Below are 14,118 nucleotides of genomic sequence, written 5' to 3'. Positions count from 1 at the left end.
CATTTGTGGAGTAAAAGTTTAAAGTTTACATCAAGTGGTTTGAGACTTAAAATCATTCTATAACTAGCCTTTTATTTTACCATATAAGCCTTCTGATACCAACAAGCTTTTGATTTTTTTTTTTTAACCAACTTTTTCTAGTCAATTCATATAAAACAAGATCTATAATATCTAGAGAAAAATCAAATTATGTTGAAAGAAAAATCTCATGGTAATAGTTTTAAGCTCGTCATGATCTTAAATTTTGTTCGAATCTAATTAACCATTTTTTATTACAGCTCGAAACAAGCTCGTTTCTTTTGATATAATCATCTCAATACTAAACTTTCAAACAAATTTTACAGCTTCATCAGCTTGCTTGATTGAAATTTTCTGACAATACAAAGTAAAAAATAAAACCTTTGATTGTTCTCCAACTAATGATACTTGTAACTATTTTTTCTCATTTATTTCATTTGAAATAATAGCCTCTCGTGCGATGGGTTTATGACTCCGTCACTTGGTGATGTGACATTTACCTGCACTGAAACTTTCTTCCCGAGTTTGGTGGCGTCTAGGACAAACGGGTAAAACCTGTAAGAGGAAAGATTGACGGAGAGGTTGAAAATATAGTGTGAATAAAACATACAAGTCTTGTAAATATGCATGAAACCCAAAAACGATTGAAGAATTAAACGAGGAAAGTTAGGCATACGAACTTGGAGAAATCAATCGAAATTGAACCATGTAATACCGTATATAATAATGCTTGAAAAGCAAGTTAAACATGGAAAACATATTTTCTCTGAAATTTGGTTCAGCAACTGTTGGATGGGTGACTAAATTGATATGTGAATGAAGGAAAATCATAGGTAGCTGTAAATGATGTGCTCAGCAAAAGCCCATACAGAACGCTAGCAAGGACGATATGATAGTCGGCATGGACATTAACGATTCATGAAGACCTTATCTATGAGGTTAAATTACAAGTCAAAGACCTTAGCTATGAGGATAAATTACAAGACGAGCAAAGCATGACTACTGATTCATGAAGACCGGTAGTATGAGGACTTTTGGGTAGGTCCAGGGACAAGCCAGATATTTTGTTGGATGGGGGCATGTTCAAATAGCACAGTGATAAAAAAGATCTAATGAATATGGATAAAAGTCGGACTACTCAGTAGTCTAGGCTACCGAAAACAATCTATCAATATCATCAAATACAGCTACCTTTGTATGTAACCATGTGAACATTCATATTGATCTCTGATCTAGTTTCTCAATCAATCTACAATTTCTTTCGAGTCTTTGTATGTGGGCAGTGGGTAGTCATTAATCCTGGGTGAGGTGGTGTCAATATTAACAAGATTATGTTATTCATGTAAGTGGTTTTTAGTGGAGTGTATTACTCAGACAGGTAGTACTGATTTTTTTTTTTTTTTTGCCAAAAAAAAAAGAGTGGGGGCATCTACCCCTATTGAGTTTATAGTAGCTCCGTCAATGAGTAGGTCTTGGGCATGTTGGATCATTAAGGGTTTTTTTTTTTTAAATAACTATTTCACTTTTCAGTTTTAATTAACAGAACATTAAAATCAAGACTTTTTTATAAAATTCAACAAAAAGTGGCTTGCATTGATAATAGTTATTAAACAAGTTTTTAATTTTTTAATAGTGTAAACAAAATTAAAAACTGAAAACGAAACAATTATCAAACGAACTCTTAACTTGTGACAAGTATAACATGTTTAAGGATTTGCTCATCGCTTTTTGGTTACACATGAGTACTCGTTTTTTAGTGTCATTGCTTTGCTTGTCATTAATTAAGAAAAGAAAACCTCATGTGGATCTCAATTGATTAATTCTACACCAAATCTTGTCTCTAGATGCAAACATGTCTTCCTATTTACGTTTCTTATTGGACTTTTGAATTTCAAGTAATGGCCTTATGGTTTTGTTAAGAAGACCCACTGTGCCATGAAGCTCTAGTCCATAGGCCCGTTGCCATGAGTGACTGTTGCCATCTTACTCGTACTAAAATTTAATATTTTATAATTTTCAAGCATACAAATGAAGTGTCTTTTTTTAACAAACAATATTATTTATACTAAAAAGGGAATGGTGGGCTTAGCTTTACAATGAGTTAGCAATAATATGGTATTCGTCTTTGGCGAGAATCGAACTTACCTCTCACTTACTAGTAAAGAAGAATACTATTAGACCATAGTAGTACTAAGTGGCAGCACACAGATGAAGTGTTAGACACTAAGGAATGACCTGGTTATGATTATCTATATCAGTGTGTGAATTAGCCAAAAATCTTTCGGCCGCCGCGTTATTGTTGTGAAAAGAATAAAACAAATTACGACCAAGAGGTGTTCTGCCAATTAACCCCACAGTCGGCCATGACAAAACCAAAATGGCAAAACTCTTTCCTCATTGGTGGAAAAACATAGATTTCATTGAAAGACAAAGACTCAATTTCAGTTACAACATATAAGCCCAATAAAATTGGAGATAGCCAAACCCCATTCAACAAAAAGGTAAAACAATAAAAATAAAAATAAATCCTAAATTTTATCCTGTACAGACAAAACGCAGCCATTGCCGCCAACAATACCACCTCGCCAGCGGCCACATGGGTAGTTGCCCGTAAAAAACTAACTCCGCTTTGAAGTCGACAAAGGTATTGCATCATAATATTTTATAACCCGCAACAAAGTGATCTATCCAACCAAATTTTAGCACCAAAACCGTCACATCGGACAAGAGTCACCAAATATGAACCACTGACACATGCCCAAGCAAGTAGAGTCAAAAACCAAAACAACGAGGAAGGACATGGGGCTAAGGGGGGCATCTAAAACACCCTGGCTTTGGGGTTGGCCCCAATTTTTCAGCATGTCAGCTCGGTGCGAAGTCGTGCAGGTAAGGTTTAGATTCGACGACTAAAACAGGTGTGCTACTCCTAGCTTTGAGCATAGGTTGTGAAGGGGATATGAAAAGGAGTAAATGAAGATGGAAGAAGATGAGTGATAGGGTTTGAAAGAGGAGGATTGCAAGACAAGGATTAGGATTGAAAAGGCCAAAACGGCGAAGAACATGGGAAAGCAAGTCCTGACCGCTCAAACTGACAGCCATGGGCGACGGAAGAAAAGGCCGAGGGCATAACTACTAGGGCGAAAAAAAAAAAAAAAAAAGGGCCAAAGGATGCTAGATTTTTTTTGGGTTCAGCAAAATTCAACCTCCAAATAGAGATATTTTTAGAAGTGACAGGAACACGGATGGTACATCACATGTTTTTATGTAAGTGGTGGAAATTTTTAATTTTCAAGTTATTAACCTTTTAACACACATAATCCACCATTTATATAAGAACACGTAGTGTACCACCTCGTATGATGATCACATTGAAAAATCTCTCCTCCATATGCATTAAACAGGGAGGGAAGATATACAAAGCCACCATGGCCGTTCTGTTAATATAAAATTAATACCATTAATTAGGTTGAAAATTATTCTTGATATTTGTTGAAGCCAAATGATTGGTCGCATACACTGGTGGTCAATGGTAGCTATAATATAATTAGACGTGTCAACCGCTAAGAAATTAGATTTCAAACATGAAACCTAAATTGCCCGACGACAATGTTGATCTATGGTCAAACATCCCATGTGACATGTTAGGAAAAGTTCCTGAGCATAAACCTAATCAACTATTTAGCTACGTATTAACAGATTAATTATATATCATATGTCCTCTTCAAAAGCAGTAAACACCCTGCAACTTTAAGCTACAAACAATCACATCCATCACGGATACGCTAAATCTATAAAAAAATAAAAATAAAAAATAAAAAATAAAAAAAAGGGAAAATATATAAAAACAAGATAACAACGAACAAAATTAAACAAGAGGTGTAGAACGAGAAAAAGAGTGGGGAGATTTCATTTCACAAGTTATAAGGGATGACATGAAGAATAAGCAAGATTATTAAAATAAAATAAACTAAATAATTAAATAATTAAATAATTAATAGGGTATAGACATGTACAATTCTCCAAGCCTGTGAATTTTTAAGGCTAAATGAAAGAAATTTACAAGTGAAAATTGCATCACTGGCTACAATAACTCCCTACCCTCTTCACTCTTCCCTTTGCTCTCTTCATTCATATAAATAAACAAGTTTATGCATTTTGATCACATAGTTTGTGGAATAAATTACTCTTCCTCGGATGCTTTGATGCTTTTATATCGATAATGTCGAAAAAGGGCAGGAAAAAAGAGAGAGTATACTGCTAAGTGTGATTTAGATCACTCAAAAGTTTGAGTATGTATGAATGTGGTTTTTTTAAGTTTTGTAACTTTTTACCTATGCTCTCTTCTTCTGCTGTTGCAGTAGCTGCTGCTTATTTTGGTACAGCTTTACTAGGAGCTCGGCATAGAGAACCTCATTCCAAGCGTCTGGAACACCAGGAAGGCACCAATGGCTGCAGTCCTGGAAGCTTGTAGGTGATCTCCTTTCTTCCTCGGACAGTTTTTGCTTCCGGTAGATTGATGGGTGGCCATCCTTCCGAAAATCTGTCATTCTTGTGATATTGAGATATGTGACATGGGTTTTCATGTTTTTCAACACCTTCTCCAGTACCACCATTTTGGGCAGGTACGGCCTCAGATAAGACTCATTGAAGATGGGAACTGTCTCACTGTCACATTGGCCACCAGAATTCCACTGCCCACCACTGTAGGATGAAAAATAAATACGAATCTCCATTATTTTCATGTATGTAAAGCTTGAAGAGTTGCTTAATTTTACAAATCTCGAAGGAGACAGCAATGAACATATTCATGCACATTTCTTTACTTCTCAATTGGTAATGTTGATGAAATATCATAAGCAATTAAGCATCGGCACAAAAATAAGAATGCCTAATCTCTTTAGTTTGAAGTTGAACCTAATCACAGAAGGCAAGATATACTGCAACGCATTATCACTACACTCTCTAGGTTAAACTATGATTGCGTCAAGTTTACCTGAAATGGGAAGCAGAATAGCCCCGAAAGAAGATGATACTTTTCTTCGGATCAACTTTGGCATCAACCCATCTAGCCCATGTGGTTAATGCTTTCCGAAATGCCTCAAGAACATTCAGTTCACCATAAACATGGCTACCTTCTTGGTAATAGTCTTTCCTGCAAATTTTATGTTATTTTAGTTCCAATGGCCAGAGTTTAAACAACAAATTTAGATGCTAAAAAATATTTGAATCAAAATAGTAATAATAAACTCACCCTTTGGAGGTTTTCTCATGAGTCCACCAGTGTCCGGTGTTGAAGATAACGACATCAGCATCTTTATATAGTTCAGAAGATCTGCCTACCAAATCAAGACGAAGTGTTTCTCTCTTTGATCCATCTTTTTCCGGCATTTCCCATTCTCGAACTAAGAAAGGAGACACAAAAAACTCCACTGTGCAGTTATAATCCTGCCAATCCATTCGTTCCAAACCGGAAATAGAGCACATAAGTTTCACTTAACTTGAGGAAATGTTGCTTCCATCTAATATAAGAATAAGTTGAACAAATGCTTAATTGAATTAACCTACCTTGAATATGAAGGAGTAAGAAGCTTCCCCACGAAAATGGGTTCTCCCATTTGCTTCGAAAACCTTTCTCTTATCTTTCGCCGAGTTTCTGAGGATGCAAACCAGAGATTCCCACATATTTCTGTTCAGAGAATCACCAACAAATACCAGGCGCTTTCCTCTCAACAACTCCAACATATGACTTCCGTCCAACCTGGTCATAAAAACCTTTTCATATTAATAAGTCTTCGTCAAGCAAAACCCTTTGACTGAGCCACGGATCATTTTCAATGCTAAAACCAGAACCAAATTTCCAATACCTAAAGCCGAAAATCGACAACAGATCAACATGAATTTCGATTAATCAAAACCTAGTTACCCAACAAGCATCTCAAGTAGGTCAAAACGCAATTCAAATACCATATTATTCAAACTCAAAAAATGGTCAAAAAATCAAACTTCCAACATGTAAAGCTACAAATTGATCACATACCTTGGTAAAGTGCAATCCTTAGGCTTCCATTTGTATTTCTGATAATCCTTATCAGGCCTACCATTGAGAATACAGTTGAATTGTTCATCAATCAGAGGACAAGACCCCGGTTTGTATAGCGGGTATGAATCGTCCCTCACCCACTCTCCATGTAACATCTCACAATTCATCAAGGACTTCACCAAATCATCACTCCCCGGCTTCCTCTGCTCCATCGACACGCCGGACTTCGTTTCATTGCTCTGTTTATTCAACAGGGAAGCAGTTGAATTCTTCTCCACACCCTTCTCTGCAACGCTCTTGTCCTCCAAACCCGATTTCGGTACCAAATCGGAGCTTCCATTCACCCCCGCCACCGGGGTTTTGGGGGCCGTGATTCCCGTCTGATTGGCCGCAAAAACTGTGGCCTTATCAGAATTGTGGGAACTGTCGGTCTGGTTTTTCAGAAGGGTTGTCGGTTCGGGTGAAGTAGTACTATTCTTGGGTGTCACTAGAGGTTTTGGCTGGACGATTGAGGTCTGATTCGGGTTCAAAATGGTGGGTTGCGTTTGGTTTGTCAAAACAGGCGGTTGTTTATTCACAGTGGCAGATTGTGCGGCAGCGGGAGCGGCGGCGGTGGTGTTAGCAGATCTAGACGGCTCTGTTTGCGACGGAGGAGAAAAAAAGGATTGATTTTGCTGGGGCGGAGATGAAGAAGTACCATTGGGGAAGAAGACGGAGGAAAACGAAGAACTGGAACCGGTAGTGGAAGTAGTAGAAGTGGAAGTACTGAAAATGTTAGCGAACCATGGAGAAGTGTAGTTCGGTGAGGGACTGAAGGCCAAGAAAACAGTAAAGGCGACGAAAGCAACCATGAAGCCATATGCAAAAGCCGCAGTTCTTCTGGTTTTGAAGAGAGAGAAGAGGCTCTTGAGGTCAGAGATCAGAGTTCCGCCGTTGATGGGGAGGTGCTGCTGCTTTGTGACCTCTGCCATGAATGCGGTCGTTGTGTTTGGTTTTTGTGGAATGCGGAGGCAGATGTGGGAAAGTGGGAGAGTTGGGAGTTTAGAGAGAGACAGAGAGAGAGTGGACAGAAATGGTGCCGCTTATAGAGAGAGAAAGAGAGAGGAGAGGGAGGAGAGAGAGTGTGTGCGTTGTGCGAGAAGCGTCTAAGTGAATGACACACTAATTAGAGAGAGAAACCGAGGAGGTGGAGTTTTAGAGAGAGAGAGAGAGAGAGAGACAGTGGAGGTGAGTTTTACTATGTTTGGCAAAAAGGCATGCAATGCGAGCTCTGGGGATTATTTAACCACTTTGACCCTGGCATTTGGGAGTAATTACACGAGTGCCAAATCTTCTCTTCAAACTGCCACACATCGTACGGTTCGATTATTCGACCAAAAAATCGTACGGTTCGATTAACTTAACTTGCGGCTGCTTTTGACGCGTGGAGGTTTGGAGAGAATTAATTGAGTAAACAGGAGGGATCTACTGCTGCTGTGGACCAATGAGGATGCGACATATGTAAAGAGCAAGGATAAAATAAAGAGGAAAAAAGTTAATTAACTGAATTTATACACCGGCCTTCTCTACAATGTTTTTTTTTTTTTTTTTTTTTTTTTGAACAGTCTCTACAATGTTTTGTGGCCTCATTGTTATGGGGTTGCCCTTTGCACTGCAAAAAAGTATATATTTTGTTCCTAATCAGGCCTAACTCTTTGAGTTATACCTTTTTTTTTTCAAAAAATTTCCACCATCAAAATTAATATAAAAGTTTCAAACTCTCCCTCTCTTTCCGTAATAATAGTAAAATTAAAAAAAATAAACTTGTTTACCATTCATGTTAGTGGTAGATTTGTCTACTCAATTCACTCATCAAGTAACGTGTATGTTTCAATGTCATTATCTTATATAAGTTACGAATAAGTAAGGTTTAGAATGATGAACGTTGAAGATTGTCGATCAATGTATGTGTTAAAAATTGTAAAAGAAATTTAATTGACTAAAACTTAAAGTTTTCATTATAATCCTGTCAACTTAACGTGGAGAAAACAAAATTATAGGAACAAGAATGTGAGGAAATATCATAGTATATTTGAAGATAAGAATAAGACGGTCTAAATACAACTCCAAAAGTTGTTTAAAATACTCCTACAAATTTTACCCCGAAAGAAAAATAAGAGAATAATCAAATACTAAAAATTATCCAAAATATTAAAATCTATAGTCAAAATTTATGGCGAAATCGCACAACTCAAATATTACAATAACGAAGCTCACAACTTACTAAAAACACGGCTCAAGCAAAACTAATACATAACTTTTTATTCCTCAAAACTGATTACGGTTAAATTTACGCTTGTCGAGCTCCTTCATAAACTTATCTGCTAATCATCCTACCTCACGACTCCCAATAAATCCCAATACTGAAGAGGTCTCAACGCTAAACATTGTACAATATTAGGCTCTTGTTTTTTCAGAGTATCATATACTTTTTCAATGAAAAAAATTCAATTTTTTCTTGGACGTAAACATATTTTCTCATTTGCCATGAAAGGAATCTATGCTTTGAACAAGCATAAGATATAAAAGAGTACCTAATTTTTGAATATTTCTTTTTAGGTGACTCATGCTTTTACTCCATTATTTTGTAGGAACACTGGGACAGGACCATTCAACAGGGGGGTGCCCACATTGTCAATACACCCATAATTCATAAAGACCTTGACCAATTGGGGGAGAAATAAAACACATAAACTGATTAACAATAATTAAATAAAAATCCAGGGCAGTGGCAGAAACTGTATCATTATTGAAAAAGATTACAAAATTTGATCCCTTCAGTTTGAAAGCAGAGTTTCCTCTAAAAGATAATGCTAGAGACATCAAATTTTTAAATTAAATTTACAAATCAACTAATAAGAAATAAACACGTTAATAAATTTTTTTTTTAGTACATCGATATTTTTACACTAAAGGGAATGGCAGTTCGGTTAAGCCACACAATGGACAGCCTAATTTGGTGTCAAACTCGCCATCAACGAGATTCAAACTTAAGATCTCTCACTTCCAAAAGAAGAAGAATACCACCAGACCGTAGTACTGAGTTGCTAATCAACACTTAAGTAATAATAAACATTACATTATAGTAGTATTCATCTTTGCTTGTAAGTGAAAATCTTAAATTCGATTCTCATTAAAAGTGAATTTGAACCATATTATTGCTCACCTATTACCACCTCCTAATTTTTTTTATTTTTTATCAAACCATAGATTTGTTCGGTTAAATGTTACATTAGAAAGCTAACAATATTTGAAAGCACGGCAAGGGCAACACTTTTATCTAAAGGTCCGCTTGCCTCCCCCTCCCAATTTAAACGTTAATCACTTCCCGCATGGGACCCTCAAATTTTCCCTACCCTGACCTGCGGTGAGTGAAAGGTCAATTCATTCTTGTGGGGAAGCCAGAAGGTTTAATGCGACGCGTTTGGATTGGACGGTCCATGAGCGACGGTGACAGAGCGGACAAAACACAAAATAGTAGATAGTACATACGGCCGAGGGCCCAGGGCTCGGATTTTGGATTGGAATCACCGTTGTATGTTAGGGTTTTGAAAATTTGGGGTTCCCAAGGCCAATGTTGGCTGTTTGATTAGTTCTAAAAACTTTGGGATCTTGTAAACGGATTTGTGCATTTGTTTGGAACTAAAATGTTCTTAAACGATGTTGTGTGTTTGTACTTTGAAAACTGCTAAGAAAACTTTCTTAAAATTTTGTACGAATTCTCTACCGTTTCGTATTTTTTCATAATATTTTATTTGTTGTTATAAAAATTGACTTTTAACTGTGAGGTCATAAAAAATTTATAAAATATCACATTTTTAAGAGAGCTCCATAACATTTCTCTTTTTCTTTTGTTACTTCAATCCAAAACAAACAAGAGTATCTAATATACGGACAAGTAGAAAGAAGTAAATGACATATGTTAATTTATGAGGCGGTTATTCACTTTTAGATCAATATCTAATAAGTACTTAGTTAAGACATTTTTATGGAATATTATTTACTATGTGCCTATTCATTTTTGAATCGATACTATGATCGGATGTTCACCCACCTGAATTTTGGCTGTTCACTTTCGTTTCTCTCTTATTTTATCTTTCAATCTCTATTTTCTTTTCAACAACATGCATGTATTATCACCTCTGTGTTCGGTGCTAATAATACAAAAATAGCGTACAAAAAGTTAGAAACTATGTAAGATGCTTCGATGCATCCGAGACTTGCCTTTGATGTGGTTAACAAGATTTTTATTCATAGGTCATGTGTTGGATTACCTTCTTCCAAATAATATTTATAAGCTCATCTAATAGAAGAATAGACACATAGACTATACGCTTATTATGATGTTTTTACCCTTGACGTCGTGAGTAAATCACAAACTACCTTAGGGAATGTGAGATTTGTATAGCCTATGGGAAAAAGGCCTTTGGGATGCTATCATATCATAGGTACTTCGGGCCTATAGAGAGCCGACTCTTCGATGTCTCCCCTTGGGTTATAAGTACGAACAATATAAGTCATAACAATGGTATATAAAGAAGGCATATTTATCGATTTTCCCATGAACTTGTATAAAGGTGCCAATTTCCCACCTAAACGTTAATTTTAGTCGATTACCCCTCTGAACTTTTATACTTAGCCAATTTCCCCCTTGAACTTTAATTTTAGCTGATTATCCCCTGACCTTTTATAAATAACCAACTTAACCCCCTGACCCTAGATTTTAAAGAAATTCATGCATCCAATTTTTTATTCATTTTGATCATGCGGACAACACATGACAATGTATTGGGGCAAAAAAAAAAAAAACTGGATGGATGAAAAATTTAAAATCTAACGCTATGGGGTAAATTGGCTATTTATAATATTTTAAGGGGGTAATATGCTAAAGTTAAAGTTCATGGGAGAAATTGGCTAATTTTAAAAGTTCAGGTGGGTAATCGGCTAAAATTAAAGCTTAGGGAGAAATTGACATCTCTATACAAGTTTAGGGAGAAAATTGACAAATACCTTTATAAAGAAACAATACTACATATACCTTGCATTACAAAATAGTCGAACCCAACCTCAGGTAATTTTTCTGTTTTAACAGATAATGTAACATAAATAGAAGAATAATTGTCTTTGAAGTTAGCTCAAGTGGTGATGATAGCTGAACACATTACTCAACATGATACCTTCTGAACAATGTGGTAAGTATATAAGGTTTGGACATGTTTGAAATGTTTTTAAAATAACTAAATGCGTTTTTTGTGAAAGTTTTTTTTGGTTTCAAAGACATTTCGATTGTTTTTCAATATTCACTTGTATTTTTACAAAAAATTGGATAAAAAATGATTTCATTAAAAGCACTTTAAAAATATTTCCAGATACATCTTTGTCTAAGAGCCACTTCAATTTCCTCCTTTTTTTTTTTGTCTATTATAATTGTTTTCCTTGTGGGGGAGTGGACTAAGCCTCACACTAGACTAGCCATAATAATGTGGTTCAAATTCGCCTTTGGAAATAATCGAGCATAAGACCTCTCACTTACAAGTGAAGAATGATACTACTAGACCGTAGTATTAAGTGACAGTCCATGCCTTTTAAAATTGCATAAAAACATTGTTAAAATCAAGAAACATTAACTTATGGCTCCTTAACACACCCTAACCCAGAATGCCCACTTGGACTTCGAATCGAGATGTGCTGGCCGACACCTAGAAGGTGACGAAGCCATAATGTGTAGTGTAGTGGAAAATGTGAATAAATTAAAACCTAAAAGTGCCTACATATAAGAGTGCGCTGTGAGCGGGAGTGAACCCATTTCACAAGTGATGTTAGAGCATAAGTATAGTACAGTACAATACAATAAGATAAGGTGAGAATTGTACCCTCGAAGGTAATCGTCTACACCACGATTTGCTAAAAATCCTCGACGATAAGAAAGCTAAGCTACTAAAACTTGGAGGGGCGAAAAACAAGGATGAGTGGGTCTGAAAATAAAGTTTTATAAAAAACTTTCTAAAAACATCGTAACCCCTCATTGTAAAGCAAGTATAGTTTCCAAAATATATTTACTACATATAGTATAAAAATACTTACTGTAGCCTACAAAATCTCAAGAATTCATTACGGCACAGTATCTCGTAAATAAAAGCATGACATCCTTAATCACAAAATCTCAACAGTAGCATAATAAAACCAGATGCTCATCGATCTATGCTAGCACACAAGTCAAAGTCGCATAATGCAACCTGTAGGATTGAACTGATGCTCATCAATCTATGCTAGCACACGAGTTGAAGTTGCCTAATGCAACCTATACGACAAGATTGGGTGTAATCATAATATAAGCTTTAGTGCTATAATCATGTGAAGACTGGCGTTATTCGCAATCACCTACAAGTTGGAGTTGTCTAATGCAACTTGTATGACAGGACTGGCACCTACTTAGATCCAAGGCAAGCGTGCGGTACGGAGGTGAACATACACGTGAATGACTGGCCCTGGCCCTGGCCCTGGGCGAACACTAACACCGGGGTGCAGCAATGATGAACAAACTACACAAATATAAGCATGCCATAACAATTCAATAATTCTAGTCAACATAATATCATTCATAGCAGTAGGTATAATCATGGCATCAATAAACATATGCATACATATGCATCCCGTAGGATTTATGATCACTTCGTAATTTTCCGTTATTTCGCTAATTTTTATAAGCATTAGTCTAGGCTAGGCATACGTAGTAAATTATCTTTCAATGTATAAATGGAAACTAAAAAATATGTATTTACTATATAAAAGAAAAGGCCCACTCACCTGAAGTTCACATTACAACTCCCTAACATGAATATCGAGGCATCACAAACGATCGTCGCCTAGACTAAATATCAAATCATGTCTCAAAATTCTTATCAATAAAATATGTAACTTACATAAAACACATCCCCAAGTACGCTCTAGAATGATTTGTAACCCATTGACCAAAAGTCAATTGTTGGTTAAAGGTCGAAGGTAGGGTCCACAACCCTACGTAACTCGATCCAGAAGATCCGCACCTCGGATTTCCGATCCGTAACTTCCCAAGAGTTTCAATAAACTTATAGAACAACATCCTAAAGTTTCGGAACAATCCAACTGTCGAATCTCCACCAATCGCTAAAATTAAGTGGCGGCTGACGTTTAGGTTTACAAACTTAGAAAACTCATCCGGAAAGATCCGTACATTAGATTTCGGATCTGTCAGTTCTTAATATCCTTAAATATTATGTACTATTACGTATTAAAGTTTGGTGACGATCTAATGTTCGGATCGTTGAATCATATAATAACCAAGTGGGCGGCCCTTAACGGAAATATAACCAAACAATGGAATTTCATCAATTCGATGTCTAATATGGAATTGGGGCACCCATTTTAGTCTAGGGAGGTCAAGTGGTGTCTTTACCCACACGGCGGTCAACTGCCTCGACCTGCCGGAAAAATCAACTATTTCCAAAAATTACCAAATTTCACATAAATGAAGATCTCAATGAGTAGAGTAAGTTTTATACCTGTGACTAGGGCCAATTTGGTCTGGAAAAGCCTTAAATTGCCACAAACCCGCTGAAAACCCTAGAAATTGGTGGCTTCGAATCGACTTCTTTGGTGCTTCGCCGTCCCCAAACTTGTTTGGGGTTTGTTCTTGGGCTCAAAGGGAGTATTTTGGTAATGGTGATCAATGGAAATCATTTCAAAAATGACGGATTCCGCCACCGTACACCCATGAAACCCGCCAGTGTTATCTCACAACAACAACAAGGTCAATTCGTGTTGATTTTTGGGTGAATATGGAAGAGGAAATTATGCTCAGTTGGTTCCAAATAGTGGGTGGCTGCAATTCGCCTGAAAAGGTGTCGAAAAACATGGAGGAGTCGGATTGGGTCGAGGGTGGCAAAGGGGATCTGATCCCATGCTCCACTACTCTTTCCTTTTTCCTCCTTGCCCTCTTCCCCCATTGGTCAGCCTCTCTTCCTCTCTCCCCTCCTGATTCG

The 14,118-nt window shown here is 36.7% G+C and overlaps 1 protein-coding gene and 1 long non-coding RNA gene across 2 annotated transcripts; both read right to left on the bottom strand.

Moving 5' to 3' along the window:
- Positions 1-3,967: 3,967 nt before the first annotated feature.
- Positions 3,968-7,314, bottom strand: LOC103449670 (protein trichome birefringence-like). Its single transcript, XM_008388996.4, has 5 exons — positions 6,056-7,314; positions 5,584-5,776; positions 5,270-5,463; positions 5,012-5,170; positions 3,968-4,719 (listed from the first exon to the last, which is right to left on the bottom strand). Exons 1-5 carry the CDS (start codon positions 7,027-7,029, stop codon positions 4,350-4,352), a joined length of 1,890 nt encoding a protein of 629 aa, XP_008387218.2. The 5' UTR covers positions 7,030-7,314; the 3' UTR covers positions 3,968-4,349.
- Positions 7,315-12,226: 4,912 nt separating this feature from the next.
- On the bottom strand, positions 12,227-13,890 carry LOC139190136 (uncharacterized). The gene is made up of 2 exons (XR_011574145.1): positions 13,639-13,890; positions 12,227-12,639 (listed from the first exon to the last, which is right to left on the bottom strand). It is a non-coding gene; the product is annotated as an uncharacterized lncRNA (long non-coding RNA).
- Positions 13,891-14,118: the final 228 nt, after the last annotated feature.

The sequence above is a fragment of the Malus domestica genome, chromosome 12, assembly GCF_042453785.1.
Source record: "Malus domestica chromosome 12, GDT2T_hap1".
In the NCBI taxonomy this organism is placed as follows: domain Eukaryota; kingdom Viridiplantae; phylum Streptophyta; class Magnoliopsida; order Rosales; family Rosaceae; genus Malus; species Malus domestica.
The sequence above is the reverse complement of the archived record's forward strand: the minus strand, read 5'-3'. Positions and strand labels throughout refer to the sequence as shown.

Excerpts from the sequence above, each read along its gene's own strand:
- LOC103449670 (XM_008388996.4), bottom strand. The coding sequence starts at position 7,029 with ATGGCAGAGGTCACAAAGCAGCAGCACCTCCCCATCAACGGCGGAACT. Across the intron at positions 5,777-6,055 it reads AAGGATTGCACTTTACCAAG|GTTGGACGGAAGTCATATGT; the intron begins GTATGTGATCAA and ends TTTTATGACCAG. Across the intron at positions 4,720-5,011 it reads TATTCTGCTTCCCATTTCAG|TGGTGGGCAGTGGAATTCTG; the intron begins GTAAACTTGACG and ends TTCATCCTACAG.